This window comes from Hippopotamus amphibius, chromosome 12 (genome assembly GCF_030028045.1).
Source record: "Hippopotamus amphibius kiboko isolate mHipAmp2 chromosome 12, mHipAmp2.hap2, whole genome shotgun sequence".
In the NCBI taxonomy this organism is placed as follows: Eukaryota; Metazoa; Chordata; class Mammalia; order Artiodactyla; family Hippopotamidae; genus Hippopotamus; species Hippopotamus amphibius.
In genome coordinates, this window is record NC_080197.1 from 31,009,083 (window position 1) to 31,030,004 (window position 20,922).

General features: G+C 42.0%; 1 protein-coding gene across 1 annotated transcript in view; it reads left to right on the forward strand.

Annotated features, from left to right (window-relative positions):
- TGM6 (transglutaminase 6) overlaps positions 1–16,809 on the forward strand; it is a 31,220-nt gene extending 14,411 nt beyond the window's left edge. The window contains exons 11-14 of the mRNA XM_057704077.1: positions 6,014–6,355; positions 14,889–15,043; positions 15,331–15,464; positions 16,656–16,809. Of these exons, the coding sequence (XP_057560060.1) occupies positions 6,014–6,355; positions 14,889–15,043; positions 15,331–15,464; positions 16,656–16,809 (785 nt within the window). The remainder of the gene's footprint in view (positions 1–6,013; positions 6,356–14,888; positions 15,044–15,330; positions 15,465–16,655) is intronic.
- The last annotated feature ends 4,113 nt before the right edge of the window (positions 16,810–20,922 follow it).

A 20,922-nucleotide genomic window follows, 5' to 3' on the forward strand; every position in this document is an offset into this window, starting at 1 on the left:
CTTCTAAGTACATATCACAATTTGATATTTGCTTGAATCTTTATTCTTTCCCCACCAACTAGACTGTGAGTTCTGGTATGGCTGGAAACCTGACTATGTTGTTTTCTGTGCAGCTCCAGCTCCTGTTGCAGCATCTACCACATAGTAGGTGCTCAGTACAGATTTGTATGAATGAATGAATGAATGCAGGCTGATAGCACATAAAAGGCTTTGAACGCATAAGGACTTTGATCCGCATGTAGGAGGGCCTTGCTTTTTTGATTGTAGGACTGGCTTATGTTATGAGATACACGAGGCACATTTTCACATTTCTCTGTATTGACATGTATTTATTGAACATCCACTGTGTGCCAGGTACCCAGAGAGCAAAACATGTATGACCTTTGCCTTAAAGGAACTAACATTTTAATGGAGCAAGTAGAAGTCAAGAAAAAGTAAAATAAATAATATCTCAGCCAGTGATAAGTAGTCTGGGGGAAAATGAAGCAGGGAAGAACTTTAGGAACAGATTGGGAGGAAGTGAGCATTTGTCATTAAAATCAAGTGATCACTAACATATCTATAGAAGACCCACCCAATAGCAGCAGAATACACATTCTTGGCAGGTCCAAATAGAACATAATCCAGGACTGACCATATGCTCATCTATAAAACAAACCTCAGAAATTTTAAAGGATTGAAATCATACAGTGTATTCTCGGATCACAACGGAATAAAATTAGAAATCAAAATCAGAAAGGAATTCGGGGAATTCACGAATATATGGAAATTAAGCAATACATACACCTAAATAATCAATGGATCAAAGAAGAAATCACAAGTGAAATTAGAAAATTCTTTGAGATGAAAGGAAATGAAAACACAACATGCCAAAATTTATGGGGTGAGATAAAGCAGTACCTAGAGGGAACTTGATAGCTGTGAATACCTGTATTGAGGAAGAGGGATCTTAAGTAAATAACCTAAGCTTCCACCTTAAGAAACTAAAAAAAGAAGAACAAATGAAACCCAAAGAAAGCAGAAAAAGAATATAAGAAAGATTAGAGTGGAAGCAAATAAAAAGCAATAGAGAAAATCAACAAAACCAAAATTTGGTTTTTTGAAAATATCAACAAAACTGACAAATCTTTAGCTAGAAGAGAGAAGACTCAAATTACTAAGGTTAGAGAGGACAATCACTACCAATCTTACCCAAAAAATTATAAGAGGTGTGGTAAAAAATAACTATTTGGTCTTTGTCCTAAGTTCCTGGACACAGCTCCTAAAACTCTTGGAATTTCTGTAGTAATAAGTGTCTTTTGTATGGTAATGAGATGACTGGTGTCTGGGGGTCCCCAGGTAGCTCAGGACGGAGCTGGTTACCAGAAAGACCAAAACGTGATTAGAAGATTAGGACTTTCTGCTTCACCTCAAACCTCTGGGGGAGGAGGGATGGGAAGTTATTGTTTAATGAACACAGAGTTGCAGTTTCACAAGATGAAAAGAGTTCTGGAAATGGAAGACGGTGATTAGGTACAATAGGAAGGTACCTAATGCCATTGAAGTGCACACTTAAACATGGTTAAGATGATAAATTTTACGTTATGTATATTTTACCATAATTTTTTTAAAAAATAGAAAGGAAAAAGAAAGTAAAAGAAAGAAAAGAAGGGAGGGAGGGAGAGAAGGAAAGAGGGAAGGAGAAAGGAAGGGAGGGAAAGTAAGAAATAGAAGAATTTCCAGATTTGCAAGGAAGAAGTAGGAGGCTTTAACACCTCAAAAGAAAGTTTTTGCAGAGTGTTGACAGTGTGGGCAGAAGTGTACGGACGTGCATCGTCATGCAAGATCACAATGCCCTTGGATAGCAGTCCTCTGCATTTAATCCAAAGTTTAGGCTTCAATTCTTCAATAAGCATCTCACTGTAATGAGTACTGTTGATTGTTGAACGTTTTTCCTGATAATATTTCAATACTGGCCCTTGAGAATCCCAGAAAACTGTAAGCATCAATTTTCCAGCTAATGGTTGACATCTGTACTTTTTCTTGGTCGGTGATTGACGATGTTTCCATTCCATACTCTGCTGTTTACTCTCAGGCTTGTAGTGATGAATCCATGTCTCATCACCAGTAATGATTCTCTTTAAGAAACTTTCACCTTCCTTAGAATATTGGTTCAAATTTTGTTTGCAGACGTCCAAAAGCTTCTGTTTATGCTCTTCCATGAGTTGTTTCCGTACCCATCTTGCACAAACTTTTTGAAACCTAAGTCTGTCGTGGATTACTTTGTTTTGAGATGTTAAAGCATCCTCCCTAGAGTCCTGATCTTTCTTCATTGGACTTTCACCTGTTTGGTCCCCTGAAAGCAGCCCTACAAGGACAAAGATTCACTTCTGATGAAGTGAAGACAGCGGTGCATTTGTGGCTTGCAGCTTAGCCTAAAACATTTTTTAATGAGGGAATATGAAAGCTTGTTGACAGATGGACAAAGTGTATCGAAGAGCAAGGAGATTATGTCAAAAAATGATGCATTTGTATTCTCCAAAAGTTAATTAAAATAAATTCTACAGCCAGAGTGCAGATAATTTTTGACTCACCCTCGTATAAAATCCTGAGGAATCCACTAAAAGTTATTGGAGCCAATAAATAAGTTCAGAAAAATTGTAGAACACAAGATCAATTTTTAAAAATTAATTGTGTTTCAGGACATTAGCAATGTATAATCTGAAAATGAAATTAAGAAACAAATCCATTTACAATAGCATCAAAAATAATAAAAATACTTCAGAAAAATTTAACAAAAGAAGAGTAAGACTAGTACCCTGAAAACCACAAAACATTGTTGAAAGAAATTAAAGACTTAAATAAATGGAAAGACATCCCATTTTCATAGATTGAAGAACTTTATTTTCTTTAAGATGGCAATGCCCGCAAATTGACCTACAGAATCCGTGAAACTCCTATCAAAGTTCCAGCTGAGTTTTTTTCCAAAATTGATATGCTGTTCCTAAAATTCACTTGGAAATTCAAAAGACCCAGAATAGCCAAAACAATCTGGGGAAAGAAGAACAAAGTTGGAGGGCTCAAACTTCCCAAATTCAAAACTTACTATAAATATACCCAGAGAGTATGATACTGGCATAAGAATGGACATATAGATCAATGAAATAGAATCAGGAGTCCAGAAATAGGCCCTTAAAATTATGCTCAATTGATTTTGACAAGGGTGCCAAGACAATTCAGTGGGGAAAGAATAAGAATAGTCTTTTCAACATATGGTACTGGGACTTCTGATTATCCACATGCACAAGAATAAAATGGGCCTCCTGCATCACACCATACACAAAAATTAACTCAAATGGATCACTGACCTATATGGAAGAGCTAAAATAACAAGCTTTTAGAAGAAAACAGGACTTAATCTTCGTGAGCCTGAGTTAAACAGAGCTTTTTTGGATGTGACATCAAAAGCACAAATGACAAAAGAAGAAATTGAAGAATAGGACTTCATCAAAGTTAAAACTTTTACTACAGTTGATACCAACAAGAAAGAAAAAAGCCTGGAGAACAGAAAATATTTCCAAATCATGTACCTAATAAGGGGCTTGTATTCAGAATATATAAACAATTCTTATAGCTCAATAATAAAAAAGATAAAGAACCTAATTTTTAAATGGGAAAAGGGTTTAAATAGACCTTTCTCCAAGGACAACATGCAAAGGACCAATAAACATGAAAGGATGCTTAACATCATTAATCATTAGAGAAATGCAAATGAAAATCACAACATACCACTTCACATCCACTAGAACTGCTATAATCAAAAAGACAGACAGTAAGAGTTGATGAGATTGTGGAGCAATTGGAACACTCATACATTGCTGGTGGGAATGTAAAATGGTGCAAGCACCTTGGTAAAGAGTTTGACAGTTCCTCACAATGTTAAACACAGAGTTACCATACAAGCCATCCGATGTGCTTCTAGGTATACACCCCAAAGAAATGAAAACAAACATCCACCCAAAAACTCGTACGTGAACATTCATAGCAACATTATTCGAAATAGCTAGAGTGGAAACATCCCTAACGTCCATCAGTGGGTAAATAAAATGTGGTCTGTCCGTACAATGGAATATTACTCAGCGGTAAAAGGGAATCAAGTACCGATATATGCTACAACATGGATGAACCCTAAAAATACTACGTTAAGTGAAAAGCCAGTCACAAAGGACCACACATTGTATGATTCCCTTTATATGAAATGCTCAGAACAGGCAAATTAGACATTAGATTAGCAGTTGCCTAGGGCTGGGGGTGGGGCAGAGAGGAACGGAAAGTGACTGCTAATCGTTACAGAGTTTCTTTGGGGTGACAGAAATTGTTCTGAAATTAGATTGTGGTGATGGGTACACAATTATGTGAATGCACCAAAAACAACATCGGCTCGTAGCCCTTAAACCGGTGGATTGTGTGTTATGGAATTAACATACATCTGAATAAAACTGTTTTTAGAAATCAGGTGGTCAGAGAGGCCTCCCTGAGAAAGTGACTTTAGAATTTCTGGCAGCGAAATGAAACATTTTCGTAGTAAAAATATATTATGAGTACATTACGGAATAGAATGAAAAATTCACATACATTTTAATAATAAAACATGACATGTTAAAGAACCTTTAGGTTCACATGGGTCCCTTCAAGCCCAGGTCACACAGTAGTGAGGTACTTGGGAGAACGTTTGGGAAGGAGCACAGCCCAGGGTTCCAGGAGGGAAGCGGAACCATCAGAGTTGGGTCTTGGAAAAATCAGGGAGGAAGAAGGACTAGAGTGAGCGTGGAACCAGGGAGGGACATTCTTGAGCACTGTGCACGGGGCCTGGCCTTGGCGCCTCTTGTCCCTACTTCATAGACGGGAAACTGAGACTCGGAGGGGCTGGGTAATGATAATAGTAATAAAGTCCACAGTCACCTGGTGGCAAACTGACCTGATGGTGAGTCAGTTTATACAGTGGTCTGAGGGGGAAAGAATGATAGGAGAAGGGGGCAGATTCCAGAGATCAGTGAGGATGCTTGGCAGAACTTGCTGCCTGATCAGTTGTGGGTGGTAAGGATGAGGGAAGAGTCGAGGACACATCCAGTTTCCGGCTTGTATGTTGGGTGAGCAGTGGGTGAATGGTTAGAGCCGTTTGCTGAAATGGGGGATGCTGCTGGGCAGAAGATGGCAGCTTGGTTGGGTTGGTGGCACTTGTGGGACATCTTGGGGGTGGAGGTGGGGGCTGTCTGGTTGCGTATTGGTCTGGAGATCAAAAAAAGAGAGAGAGGTCTGTTTTAGCAACAGGGAAAGTGGGAGAAACTCACATGTCTTCAGGAACTTGCATATGGCATCCCGCAAGTGCAGCAGGCCAGTAGGAGAATTACAGGTGGAAACCATGGAGAACCAGCAAGTACACTCCCATCCAGAGAGAGCACCCCTTACTCAGCTCTAGACCTTGACTGCCATGTAAAGAGTAAGAGCAGAACATAATTAAGAACATGGAAATTGGAGCCAACTGCCTGGTTTCAAATTCCAGCTCCCTTACAAGTTGCTTTACTTCTCTGTGCCTTGGGTTTCTTATCTGTAAGATGGGGATGATAATAGTAGCTTCCTCCTAGAGGAAGAAAATATGTATATATAGCAGCTAGAACTACAGTGCCTGGTACACAGTAAGTCTACAAAAGTGTCAGCTATCATTATCACATGAAACTTCAGATCCAGCTGTCAGAGAGCTACAAATCTATAATGTTATGTGAAATTTTCTAATCTGAAGTTGTTGGCAACTGATTAAAAATTTATTTAAATAGCCCCAGAACCAAACACAATGCATACAGAAGAGGTCTGCATTTGGCTCTTGGGCTGCCAATTTGAGACCTCTGACAGCCATGGTAAATTAAAGTGGGGATGGAGTAGTGGTTTTGCCTAAAGAGGGAAAATGAGAAGAGCTGACCCTGGGACAGGTGGCAGAGGAGAGAGTGCCTGCCTCATGATGTTGGATGCCCTGCAGGGTCCCGGAAGGAGAGGCAGGTGTACAGCAAGGCCATGAAGAAGCTGTTCGGTGTGGAAGCTTCTGGAAGGAGGGCCAGGGTCCGCAGGGCAGGCGGCCGTGGTCTCTGGCGTGATGACCTCCTGGAGCCTGCAACTAAGCCCAGGATCACTGGCAAGTTCAAGGTGCTAGAGCCGCCCGTGCTGGGCCATGACCTGAAGTTGGCCCTATGCTTGGCCAACCTCACCTCCCGGGCCCAGCGGGTCCAAGTCAATCTGAGTGGCGCCACCATCCTTTACACCCGCAAGCCAGTGGCAGAAATCCTGCAGGAATCCCACGCGGTGAAGCTGAGACCACAAAAAGGTAAGAATGCAGCAGCTGGGTGGGACCCGGTCCACCCAGCCCCTTTTCCAGGAGGGTTGGGGGTAGGGGCGGACTTCCCAGCATCCTACATTCATTCCCAGGAAAGATGGGTATATTTCTAAGCACTTGCAGATGAGAAAACTGAGGTTCAGAGGGGCTGAATAATGAAGATAGTAATGAAAGTCCACAGTCACCTAGTGGCAAACATATAATGGCCAGGTGATCGCACTTAATGTGAATATTTACACACTGAATTTCATAGTATGTGGAATACGCCTTGTGTTCCCTTTCTAAAATCCAACAAATTTCAGAGCCGGTTTGGCTCCAGGTGTTTGGTATGAGAGGACTGGACCAGTAAGAGATGTTTAAGTGCCTACACATGCCAGGCCCTGTCCTGAGAATTCTGCAGGCATCAGCCATAACCCACATCCACCCTCAATCCTCCCCCTCCTCTCTCCTCCCTCTCTTTCTCTCTCCACATACATTCTGAACTCTAAGGATTCAATTAGACAAAGACATTGGTCCTCTAAACCAGTTTCTGGTAAGTGAAGTTTGTGTGTTTTGGCAGGGTGTGAAAATATGTAAAGGAGGTGTCACACATTTTTTGCTTTTTGTCACTTATTTTTCACAAAATTTAAATCACAAGATAACACTTCACAAGGAAATATTAATTAATATACACTTTCTCCTGGCTTTTTTCATATTAAAAGTAATACATATTCATTAAAGATTTAGAGAGCACTAGGGAAAGATCACCTATGATCCTGCCACCCACCTACAAATTGTTAACTTTTCCTTCCAGATTGTTAATGCCTGTTGCTCTTTGAAAAACAGTTCTAATGATACCGCAAACACTCATTAGTGCCCTGCTCTTTTCATATTACGTTGTAATTTAAATATTTATAAGCTCTTCATTCACATCATTTCAATAGCTGTATAATCTGTAAATAAATATATGGTGATTTATTTTATCTTTTCCCTTCTTTTTGGGTAGTTAGCTATTGCTATCTATTAAAAAACACTCAAGTAAGCATCTTGGTGAAAAAAATTCCCTTTTTTTGATTTAGATTTTGGACTTTTGTGAGAATACATTCACAAAAATGCAATTACTAAGCCAAATGTTATAACTATTAAATATATAATTTATTAAAATTTATAATTTTTAAAATTAATAGACCTTTTTTTAGCAATTTTGGTTTCAGAAGAAATGAGCAGAAAGTTCAGAGAGTCCCCATATACCCCCTTAGCACCTCCCATCTTTCCCTGCTATTAGCATCTTGCATAAGTATGCTACATTTGTTACAACTGACGAGCTAATACTGGTATATTATTATTTTCAACTAAAGTCCAGAGTCTACATTAGGGTTCACTCCCTATTGTATATTCTGTGGGTTTTGACAATTGTATGACATGTGTCCACCATTAGAGTATCATACAGAATAGTTTCACTAAAGTTCCCTGGTCTTCACCTATTCACTTCTACCTCCCTCCTCTCCTCAAACCCCTAGCAACCACTGATCTTTTTATCATCACCATAGTTCTGCCTTTCCCTAAATGTCGTATAGTTGAAATCATACAGTATGTAGCCTTTTCAGATTGGCTTCTTTCACTTAAAAATAAGTGCTTTAGATTTCTCCATGGGTTTTTGGAGCTTGATAGCTCGTTTCTTGTTATCACTGCATAGTATTCCTTTATATGGATGTACCACAGTTGACTGATCCATCCATTCACTTACTGAAAAATACCTTGGTTGCTTCCAAGCTTTGGCAGTTATGAATAAAGCTGCTGTAAACATCCGTGTGCAGGTTTTTGTGTGAACATGTTTTCGACTTATATGGGTAAATACTGAGGAGCATGATAGCTAATGGTATGACAAGAATATGTTTAGTTTTCCAAGAAACTGCCAAAGCATCTTCCAAAGTGACTGTAACACTTTGCATTTCCACCATCAGTGAATGAGGGTTCCTGTTGCTCCACATCCTCTCCAGCATTTGGTGGTGTTAGTGTTTTGGATTCTTACCATTCTGATAGGTATGTGGTAGTACCTCATCGGTGTTTTAATTTGAAATTTCATAGTGATGTATGAGGTGAGCATCTTTTCATATGCATCTGTACATCTTCTTTGGGGAGGTGTCTGTGTAGACCTTTTGCCCATTTTTTTAATCATGTTCATTTTCTTATTGTTGAATTTTAAGAGTTCTTTGTATATTTTGTATAATAGTCCTTTTGCAGATATTTTCTCCCAGTTTGCGGCTTATCTTCTCATTCTCTTCACAGTCCTTTCATGGAGGAGAAGTTTTTAATTTTAATAAAGTGCAACTTATCAATCATGGATCATGCCTTTGGTGTTGTATCTAAAAATGCAATCATCATCATACCCAAGATTATCTAGGTTTTCTGCTATGTTATTGTCGAGATGTTTTATAGTTTCACATTTTACAGTTAGGCTTATGATCCATTTTGATTTCATTTCTGTAAAGGGTATAAGGTATGTGTCTAGAATCTTTTTTTTAATGTGGTTGTTCAGTTCTTCCAGCACAATTTATTAAAGACAATCTTTTCTCTATTTTATTTCTATTGCTCCTTTGTCAAAGATCAGTTGGCTATATTTGTGTGGATCTATTTCTGGGCTCTGTTTTGTTCCACTGATTTGTCTGTTCCTTCATCAGTGCCACACTGTTTTGATTACTATAGTTTTATGGTAGGTCTTGAAGTCAGGTAATGTCAATCCTCTGATGTTATTTTCCTTCAATATTGTGTTGGCTGTTCTGGATCTTTTGCCTCTTCACATAAATCAGTTTAGAATCAATTTGTCGAAATCCAGTAAATAACTTTCTGAGATTTTGATGAGATTGCCTTGACTATAGATCAAGCTGGGAAGAATTGACATCTTGACAATATTGAGTCTTCCTATCCATGAACATAGAACATCTCTCCATTAATATAGTTAGTCTTTGATTTCTTTCATCAGTTTTTTTAGTTTTCCTCATGTATGTACATATCTTCTACATATTTTGTTAGATTAATGCCTGAGTTTTTCATTTTGGAGGTGCTAATATAAATGGTATTATTAATTTCAAATTCCACTTGTTTAGTGCTGGTATATTTTATTTTTATACATCTTTACTGGAGTATAATTGCTTTACAATGTTGTGCTAGTTTCTGGTGTACAACAAAGTGAATCAGCTGTATGTACATATATATCCCCATATCTCCTCCCTCTTGAGCCTCCCTCCCACCTTCTCTATCCCACCCCTCTAGGTCATCACAAAAGACCGAGCTTATCTCCCTGTGTATGCAGCAGCTTCCCACTAGCTATCTATTTTACATTTGGTAGTGTATATATGTCAATGCTACTCTGTGACTACGTCCCAGCCTCCCCTTCCTCCCCGTGTCCTCTAGTCCATTTTCTACATCTGTGTCTTTGTTCCTGCTCTGCCACTAGGTTCATCAATACCATTTATCTAGATTCCATATATATGTTACCAAATATCATGTATCACATTGATTGATTTGCATATATTGAAGAATTCTTGTGATCCTGGGATAAACCCCACTTGATCATGGTGAATGATCCTTTTAATGTGCTGTTGGATTCTGTTTGCTAGTATTTTGTTGAGGATTTTTGCATTTATTTTCATTGGTGATATTGGCCTGTAATTTTTTCTATTTTTGTGACATCTTTGTCTGGTTTTGGTAGCAGGGTAATGGTGGCCTCATAGAATGAGTTTGGGAGTGTTCCTCCCTCTGCTATATTTTGGAAGATTTTGAGAATGATAAGTGTTACCTCTTCTCTAAATGCTTGGTAGAATTCACCTGGTGAAGCCATCTGGCCCTGGGCTTTTGTTTGTTGGAAGATTTTTAATCACAGTTTCAATTACAGTGCTCGGGATTGGTCTGTTGATATTTTCTGTTTCTTCCTGGTTCAGTCTTGGAAGGTTGTACTTTTCTAAGAATTTGTCCATTTCTTCCAGGTTGTCCATTTTATTGGCATATTTGTTTGTAGTAGTCTCTTGTGATCCTTTGTATTTCTGTGGTGTCAGTTGTTTCTTCTTTTTCATTTCTAACTCTGTTGATTTGAGTCTTCTCCCTTTTTTTTCCTGATGAGTCTGGCTAATGGTTTATCAATTTTGTTTATCTTCTCAAAGAACCGGCTTTTATTTTTTTAAGCTCTTTATTGGAATATAATTGCTTTACACTCTTGTACCAGTTTTTGAGGTACACCAAAGTGAATCAGCTGTATTTATACATATATCCCCATATCCCCTCCCTCCCATGACTCCCTCCCACCCTCCCTGTCCTGGCCCTCTAAAGCATCACCCATCATCGAGTTGATCTCCCTTTGTTATACAGCAACTTCCCACTAGCTACCTATTTTATATTTGGTAATGTATCTATGTCTATGCTACTCTCTCACTTTGTCCCAGCTTCCCCTTTGCCCTCTCCCCTCATCCCAGCACCATGTCCTCAAGTCCATTCTCTACATCTGCATCTTTATTCTTGCCCTGTCACTGTCAAAGAACCAGCTTTTAGTTTTATTGATCTTTGCTATTGTTTCCTTCATTTCTTTTTCATTTATTTCTGATCTAATCTTTATGATTTCTTTCCTTCTACTAGCTTTGGGGTCTTTCTATTCTTCTTTCTCTAATTACTTTAGGTATAAGTTTAGCTTGTTTATTTGAATTTTTCTTGTTTCCTGAGGTAGGATTGTATTGCTATAAACTTCCCTCTTAGAACTGCTTTTGCTGCACCCCATAGGTTTTGGATTGTCGTGTTTTCATTGTCATTTGTCTTTAGGTGTTTTTTGATTTCCTCTTTGATTTCTTCAGTGATCTCTTGGTTATTTAGTAGCATGTTGTTTAGCCTCCACGTGTTTGTATTTTTTACAGTTTTTTTCCTGTAATTGGTATCTAGTCTCACAGCCTCGTGGTCAGAAAAGATGCTTGATACAATTTCAATTTAATTAAATTTACTGAGGCTTGATTTGTGACCCAGGATGTGATCTATCTTGGAGAATATTCCATGTGCACTTGAAAAGAAGGTGTATTCTGTTGTCTTTGGATGAAATGTCCTATAAATATTGATTAAGTCCATCTGGTCTAATGTGTTATTTAAAGCTTGTGTTCTTTATTTATTTTCTGTTTGGATGATCTGTCCATGGTGTAAAGTCCCCTACTATTATTGTGTTACTGTCAATTTCCCCTTTTATGGCTGTCAGTATTTGACTTAGCTATTGAGGTGCTCTTATGTTGGGTGTATAAATATTTACAATTGTTATATCTTCTTGGATTGATCCTTTGATCATTATGTAGTATCCTTCCTTGTCTCTTGTAATGGCCTTTATTTTAAAGTCTATTTTGTCTGATATGAGTATTGCTACTCCAGCTTTCTTTTGATTTCCATTTGTATGGAATATCTTTTCCCATCACCTCACTTTCAGTCTATATGTGTCCCTAGGTCTGAAGTGGGTCTCTTGTAGACAGCATTTATATGGGTCTTGTTTTTGTATCCATTCAACCAGTCTTTTGGTTGGAGCATTTAATCCATTCACATTTAAGGTAATTATTGACTTGTATATTCCTATTACCATTTTCTTAATTGTTTTGGGTTTGCTTTTGTAGGTCCTTTTCTTCTCTTGTGTTTCCCACTTAAAGAATTTCCTTTAGCTGGTTTGGTGGTGCTGAATCCTCTTAGCTTTTGCTTGTTTGTAAAGTTTTTGATTTCTCTGTCAAATCTGAATAAGATCCTTGCTGGGTAGAGTAATCTTGGTTGTAGGTTTTTCATCTTTCATCATTTTAAATATATCCTGCCACTCCCTTCTGGCCTGCAGAATTTCTGCTGAAAAATTAGCTGTTAACCTTATGGGGATTCCCTTGTATGTTATTTGTTACTTTTCCCTTGCTGCTTTTAATATTTTTTCTCTGTATGTAATTTTTGATAGTTTTATTAATATATGTCTTAGCCTGTTTCTCCTTGACTTTATCCCGTATCAGACTCTCTGCACTTCCTGGACTTGATTTACCATTTCCTTTCCCATGTTAGGGAATTTTTTGACTATAATCTCTTCAAATATTTTCTCAGAAATTTCTTTTTTTCTTCTTCTTCTTGGACCCCTCTAATCTGAATTGTTGATACATTTAATGTCCCAGAGGTCTCTGAGACTCTCTATTCTTTTCATTCTTTTTTCTTTTTTCTGCTCCACAGCAATTATTTCCATCATTCTGTCTTCCAGCTCACTTATCTGTTCTTCTGCCTCACTTATTCTGCTATTGATTCCTTCTATTTTTAATTTCAGTTATTGTGTTGTTCATCACTGTTTGTTTGCTCTTTAGTTCTTCTAGGTCTTTGTTAAATGTTTCTTGTATTTTCTCCATTCTATTTCTGAGATTTTGGATCATCTTTACTATCATTACTCTGAATTCTTTTTCAGGTAGACTGCCTATATTCTCTTCATTTGTTTGGTCTTGTGGGTTTTTAGCTTCTCCTTCATCTTGTGCATATTTCTCTGTCTTCTCATTTTGTTTAACTTACTGTGTTTTGGGTCTCCTGTCTGCAGGCTGCAGGATCATAGCTCCTCATACTTCTGTTGTCTGTCCCCAGTGGGTGAGGTTGGTTCAGTGGCTTGTGAAGGCTTCCTGGTGGGGGCGACTAGGGCCTGTGTTCTGGTGGATGGGGCTGGATCTTGTCCCTCTGGTGGGCAGGACCACATCTGGTGATGTGTTTTGGGGTGTCTGTGAGCTCAATGTGACTTTAGTCAGCCTGTTTGCTCATGGGTGGGGTAGTGTTCCTCTCTTGCTAGCTGTTTGTTATGAGCCATCCAGCACTGGAGCTCGCTGGCCCTTGGGTGAAGCTGGGTCTTTGTGTTGGGACAGAGACCTCTGGGAGAGGTCTCACCAATTAATATTCCATGGGGCCAGGAGTTGTCTGGTGGTCCAACATCCTGGACTAGGCTCTCCTGCTTTGGAGGCTCAGGCCTATCTCCTGGCTGGAACACCAAGACCCCACAAGCCACATGATGTGGAAGAAATGGAGGAAGAGAAAAAAGAAGGAAAAAAACCAAAGAAACAAAACTCCAAGATAAATGGTAAAAGCAAAACTAAACAGTCAAAATCCCACAAAGAAACATACACACATGCACTCATAAAAAGAAAAGAAAAAAATGAAAACAAAGCAGAAGGGAGCAAACAAACCCAAAAACAAAAGCAAATGCTAAAAACTAGAAACTAACAAATACATAAAACCATAAACAAATCAAAAGCAGAAAGCAAACTAATAAAAGGCAATGAAAGCATAAAACAAACACATAAAAATGATCATAAAAAATAAGTAAATGCAAAGACAAAAGAAGGATAAAAAAACAAAAGGAAAAAAGTACAAATCAACAAAGTAGTAAAGTAAAAATAGAAAAATATAGAATATAGTTTAAAATAAAATGAATGTGCTTCCAAGTGCCCAGCACATTTGAATCCCTCAGTAAAAGTTAGCTTTTAAAATTATTACTGTTATTATAGTAAGGGTTCTCCTAGTAATGACCTGGTGGACTAAGGGAACCCATGAAAACAAGGTAGAATTTTGACATATGAAACAGCTGTGGGCATTCAAGAAACATTGACTATATGCAAAGCTCTGGGGTAACAGAGAGTTTGAATCCTTTAAGGATCTTTTCCACAGGTTGAAAACTCAGATGCCTTTGGAGGCAGGAGGACAGGAAGCAGTGGAAATAGAGCAGTAGGAGGTGGTAGAGCTGGGGCAAACTGGAAAGGACATATTGTACCTAAAAGAAAAAAATATATAGTAGTCAAATGTGTGTGTGTGTGTGTGTGTGTGTGTGTGTGTGTGTGTGAGACTAACAGTCACCTTTGGCCTCTGGTTACCCATGCTCAAAGAAGAGACTACATAGGCAGGGTGCTTGTGGCTAATGAGAGAGGGATAGAAGTGGCCAGAACCATGGGAGCTCAGAAGGCAGAGGGCACAAGATCACTGGGTGAGGGGTGAGGGCAACAATGAAGGCTTTCCACAGTTGGTGGGCCTGACTGGAACTGCACCTTAATGGGAAGAGAGGATTTGAAGAAGCTGTGAGGAAGTTGGCCTCCTCACTAGGAAGCTTGAGGTAGGCCTTTGGCCCCGCTCTTCTCTACACCTAGCACATAGTAGGTGCTCATTAAACAGCAAGTGAATTCCTGATGGGATGAATTGTTGATGGACTGAGAGATTTCCATTTGGAATCATCAAGGGAAATTTAAACACATCTCCAGAAGCTCTTAGAGACAGTTCTGGTGTCATGGTAGCTGACTGGCCTGAATTGGAATCCTACCTTATCTTGGCTCCTTAATTTACTTGCTATGTGACATTGGAAAGAAATTACCCCCTCTGAGCCTTAGTTTCTTAATCTGACAGTCATAATAATGACTGTCTCAGATTGGTTGCAAGGATCATAGACACCATAACTATGAATTGAGCCTTCCCTTCCTCTTCTGGGTTCTTTGAAAAAGAACGTCAGACTCCCAATTCCCCCCTCTGCTTTCCCTTCCAGAGAAAAAGATCCCAATTGCAATATCTTACTCTCAATATAAGGAAGACCTGACAGAGGACAAGAAGATCCTTTTGGCTGCTATGTGCCTTGTCGCCAAGGGAGAGAAGCTCTTGGTGGAGAAGGACATTACTCTCGAGGACTTCATCACCATCAAGGTGACTCCTGTCTGCATCCACCATCTATTCCTGGCAGGCCCCCTTCAGAGCTGGGGGAGGGAATCAGAGGCTGGGGGTTTGTGCTTTTAGCTCTGGCTTCAACTTTCAATGGTGGGAACAAGTGGTGTAGATGCAGGGGTATGGATATAATGATAGATCTCAATAATGGGGTAGGTGGAAGCAAGGGGTAGACAAGTTTAACTCCCCATCCTCTGACCCAGCCAGGATCATGGGTTTCCTGGAAGAATGGGGAGGAAGGAGGCAACTTATGGGTATTGCCCCTCCAGGTGCTTGGCCCAGCCATGGTGGGAGCAGCAGTTGTGGTAGAGGTGCTGGTGGTCAACCCCCTCTTGGAGACAGTGAAAGACTGTATGTTGATGGTGGAGGGCAGTGGCCTTCTCCAGGGACAGCTCAGCATCAAGTAAGTATCAGCCTGGGGTGGGAGGGCTGCCTTCCTTATAAAATGGGCCACAGAGATGCTTACAGCAGGGGGAGGAGGGAGAGATTTGGGATCCCCAGGAAACAGCCCACTGCCTAGACACATCAGCCTTTCTTCACGTATTCATTTCTTTATTTACTGAATCATTAACTTATTTGATCATATAACTAGTCCACTCACTCATTCACATTCATATCATCAATTTACTTATTCATTCACTCACTGTTATTCATTTACTCTCTCCATCAATCATTCATGCACTCTTTTATTCATGTTTTCACTCACCTTTTCACTTATTCATTTATCTACTCAACCCAGTTTTGCCTGGTTCATTCTTCCACTCATTCTTTCTTTAATTTTCTCACTCATTTACCTATTCATTCACTCATTTATTCATATATGCATTCATTCATTCATTCACACATATTCCATTTATCCATGTACTCATTTATTTACTTATTCATTCTCAATCATTCACTCGCTCATTCATTCTTTCACTCATTCACTCACTCACACGCATATGGTCCTTGATCATATTGGCCTGTGCTCTGACCCACGTGTCAACTGTTGAGAACACCAGGATGAACAGATGTTGTTCTGCCTGGAGGAGGCCTCTCAGCAACATATGACCCTACAAGTGAAGACTATGATTTGTGCAAAGGGATGGGACCCCAAGGCCCAGGGGCTCAGAGGCAGCCCAGAGTTGGTGTTGGGTGGGACCAGGAAAAAGCCCCAGTGGAGCTAATATTTAAGCTGGGCCTTAAGTGATGAATTGAGGAGCTCTTCAGGGATAAAGAAGGATGGAGAGCTTCCAAGTCAGAAGTCTCCATGGCTGGTATAGTCTGGGAAGGTCTCCTAGAAGAAAAACTTAATCTGGGCCTAGGATGTAATTGGAATGGGAAGGGCACCCTAGGTAGGAGGAACAGTCCAGACAAAAGCCCAGTGGAGGGGGAGTGTAAGGTGTATTCAGGGCACAGGAAGGAGACTAGCCTGACTGGTTGAAAGAAGTGAGAAGTGGTGGAAGGGATGACTAAGCTGAAAGCATATTGAAAGGCTTGAATGTCAAGCTGCAAGGTGTGACCTTGATCCTAAGGGCTCTAGAAAGCCATGGACTGGCAGACCAGGCTCAGGAAGGAGCTGATGGTTTGCCTTTCTCCCATCTCCCTTCTCCAGTGTGCCCAACCTGGAGCCCCAAGAGAGGACCTCAGTCCAATTCAACATCACCCCTTCCAAGAGCGGCCCACGGCAGCTGCAGGTGGACCTTGTCAGCCCCCATTTCCCAGACATCAAGGGCTTTGTGATCATCCACGTGACCACAGCCAAATGATGGGCCATGAGGGGCTGAGAGGGGAGGAGATGGTCCCTGTTCCCCTCCTGTCCACCTCTCTGCCCTTCCCATATGGGAGCCAGGAGGCCTGGGTTCCTGTCCTGCTTCAGCTTCTGCCCTACTCTGTGAAGTTCCTCTCCTGGGCCTCAGTTTCCCTATCTGTAAAATGAGGTGTTAAACTCAGTTAACCCTTAAACTTTCGGACAATGGTGGATGATGTAAGGAGGTTCTACCACCTTCATCTCATCACCCTCGTTGCTGAAAGACTGAGCATCACAGTGACCTTGACCCACCTGGATGTGCCACCTCCTGCCAGCCAGTTCACCATCACCCTGACTGACCCCTGTCTCTCCTTGCTTGTCTCTCAACTCTTCAATGCTCTGACCACAGCCAGATCAATAATCTCCTCCCAGCTCTGAGAGAGAACACAGAGGTTTTGGCGCTGATACCGAAATATCCCTCAACACTCCTGTCTCACACAGAGGGGACAGTCTAGCCAATGGCCACAGGGTGAGCTAGAGACAGAGCTGGGGCCTGTGTACATGCCATTGACAACAGCAAAGTTTTACCCTAGAGTCATGTTCCTGAAAAGCATCGGGTTTAAAGTGATGGGAGAATTTCCCTCAATGAAGACACAGGTCCACCAAGGGGGGGTGGGGAGGAGCTGGGGGTGCATGGGGAAAGGGATGGTTACTGCTGCCTGAAAGAAGCTTGAAGATAGAGGAAGGGCCATCAAGCCCAGCTAAATTTGGGGATAGAGCCCCAAATCTGATCTAGCTATGGTCATCAGAGATCTCACACAATCAGCCCAGCTACACCCAATGTTTATTTACTTCTTTGGAACCAGAACGGTGTTGACTTTGAAAAACATTCCCAGCAGCTTACCCTATGCACAATCAATCTCTTGACATCAAAGTAGAACAGAGACTACTAGGATGAGGACCAGAGTAGAGACTACCAGGCCCTGAAGATACGGAAATCAGCTCCAAAATGCTCTAGATAGCCAAGTAATTATAACTAAGCATACAATTTAAGCAATCTGAACAACAACAAAACAGCGCATCTGCAGGGGGACACCTCTTGGACGTGACTCGAGTGAGAACAATTCATGTAGTAGGTCTTAGCAAAGAGGGGGTCAGGCAAACACACAGACCTTTGGATGAGGTTTATGACCAAAGCCCTAATGAAGACATTTCTCTGATGATTCCACACAGCATGGGGACAGCTTGAAGAATCCAGATGAGTGGATGCACTTAATGAGTCAGGCCCTCAGTTCCAGGACTCCTCTCCAAACCATCCAAAGGTTTTGGTTGCTGATCCCGTATCAGAAGGGCAGCTGGAGATTCAGAGCAGACAGCCATTTCCTCAAGACTGAGCAACAGGAAGGGACCTGGGGGGCTGAAGTCAACAGGAGGCCATCTCCCACTCTTAGTGCAAAGGACACACCTGTCAGCAGACAGACCAAGATGGTCTCCCCTTGTGAGGGCCCCAGACACTTCACTCCCCCCAAACACCAACTGCCCATCTTTCTTAAGCTCGGCTGTTGCAGGCTGAGCTTTCAAGGAAGCTGAGTCTGAAATGTAGCTTAGGGTGCAGGGGTTGACTGAGGAGTGATCTTGGTGTCTACCCCCATGGAAGGAAGGGAGAGAAAGAAGGAGGAAGGAGCAAGAGGAGAAATCAACCCGTGATGCAGGCCCAGTGACAGCCTGGGCACACCCATGGACAGCTCTGATGCTAGCACAGCCTCTTAGAGCATGTGTGTTTGAATAAGAGAAAGTAGCTAAAGGTGATAGGGGTACCTGTCAGGTAGCTGTGTCTCCAGTTCAGCCCCCTTGCCCTTGCACCTCTCAGCTGGGCTGAGGTAGCACTTCACTGGGACCAAGCTGGCCTCACAGTCCTTCCAGCTCCAGCAGAAGCCACCATACCAGCCAATGAAAACACCCTAGTCAGGGCTGGGATAGGTGGGGACATTGAGAGAAGACAGCCCAAGGGGGAGTATGGATGGAAATGCTATTTTTGAAGCTGCAAAGAAAAATGTGCAGGTAGGGATTACCTGTCAGGTGATAGGGTAACACTCTGACAGTGCCTTTCACGGAGGAAAGCAGAACAGGTAGTTCAAGACTGCAAAGCTTTAGAGTCAGCTGGCCATGGGGACCCAAAAGGACACCAGCAACCTGAGGCTCAGGCTTCCCCCTGCTTCCTTTGAGTCCCCTTGTTCTCTTAAATGCAACCATGGCCTTCAGGGAAGCTCTTGACACTGAGTTAGGTCATAATCTGGCTTTCACATGCCAGAGAGGCCTCCAAGTCTTTAGAACAGGGGTTGGCAAGCTTTCACTGTCAAGGACCAGACAATAAATATCTGGGGCTTTGCAGGCCTTATGGTCTCTGTTCCAGCTACTCCACTCTGTTGTCATAGCGTGCAAGCAGCCATAGACAAGGGGTACACAAATGAGTGTGGATGTGTTGCAATAAAACTTTATTTACAAAAACAGGCAACAGGCCAGGTTTGGCCCACAGGCTGTGCTTTGCTGACCCGAGCTGGCTCAGCTACTTCCTCCAAGACTGAGTCCTGATGCCAGGCTACACCCAGCCTAGAATCAAGCCCTAACCTGGACTGAGGCCAAGCCCTGAGCAGGCCCCGCAAGGAAGCTCAGATAAAGTTCCAGCTTATGCTCATGACCTTAGTTAGAGCCATCACTAGCCATGACTGGCTAGACTGGATCGTGACCCTGATGGCGAATGAGTCCTAAACCTTGGCCTCATACTAAGTCCTGGCTCCTACCACAGCCAAACCACGACTTGACTGGCCCTAGATCAAGCCCTGACCCAGCCCCAGACAGTCCTGGCCCCCAGACTGAGCTCCAATCCTGACCTCTGATTGAGCCCTGAACTCTGGTTCCCAAGAGAACCCTGGTCCCAGCCTGAGCTCTGACCCCACCCTGAGCCCTAATCCAGCCTCATTCTAAGTCCTGACCTCAATCAGACCTCAGCCAGATCGAGCTCTGGGCCTTGGCTTTGGATTTCTCATCCAGATCTGAGCTTCTTAAATGGGGCCCCACATACCCCTCCAATATATTTGATGTCACTGGGCAAACATGACCTGTCTTCTTGCACCAGGTGTCTAAGCTTACCTTCCTTTCCCTTTGAGTTACTTGGGCAGAAATATTTGAGAAGCATAGTGAACCCCTGGATCCTCCCAGCTGTGTCATTCCGTGAGAGTCTGCACTCACAGCCCAGTTCTCCAGGAGTAAATATAAAAGCCTGGCAGTTGACCAGGGCCCTCTCCTCCACCGCTGTGCATTCACGTCTCTTACACATTTGCCAAGAGAGGAAGGAGCTCTGCTAAGCATATGCCACCAGCGCAGGAGACCATATCCCACTCTTAGGTCGAAAGATCCTCCTGTTAGCAGGGAGACTCCATATGTCATCCAAGATGCTCTCCCCTTGTGGGGGTCCCAGACACCTCACTCTCCCTGCAAACACCAACTGCTCATCTTCCTTAAGCTCGGCTGTCGCAGGCTGAGCTTCTCAGGAAGCTGAGTCTGAGATGGAGCTTAGGGTGCAGGGTGTTGACTGAGGGATGACCTTGGGATCAACCCCCATGGAAGGGAGGGAGAGGAAGGGGCTGGAGGAGAAATTGACCCATGATGCAGGCCCAGTGACAGCCTGGGCACACCCATGGGCAGCTCTGGAGCTAGAATGACCTGTTAGAGTTGTCCCAGGTTTAGCTGAGATGGGTGGGCCTTTCATCTGTCACCAATTCACCCCAGAAGGGGCGTGATTTTTGGCGACTCTATAGCTGAGGCCATCCCTGAAGCAGCCAACAGCTGAGGGTCGTCTGCGGGCAGCACTTCTAGCAGTTGGGGCAACAAGCCCTCCACTGAAGGAAGGTCTGGACAGCACATCTGCCTGTCCACTACCCTGAGGTCTGTTCAACCCAAGAACAGAGCAGTGAGATCCTAAGTTCCTTGCACTCATGGGGATTACGTTCCAGCTGGTTTACAGAGGTATTCAATCACATTTTTAAAGGTATGAAAAGTAAAATGAGAAATACAAGTAAGCAAATTCATGAATAAATAAGCTAATTAAATTTAGTGACACATGACAAAAAGA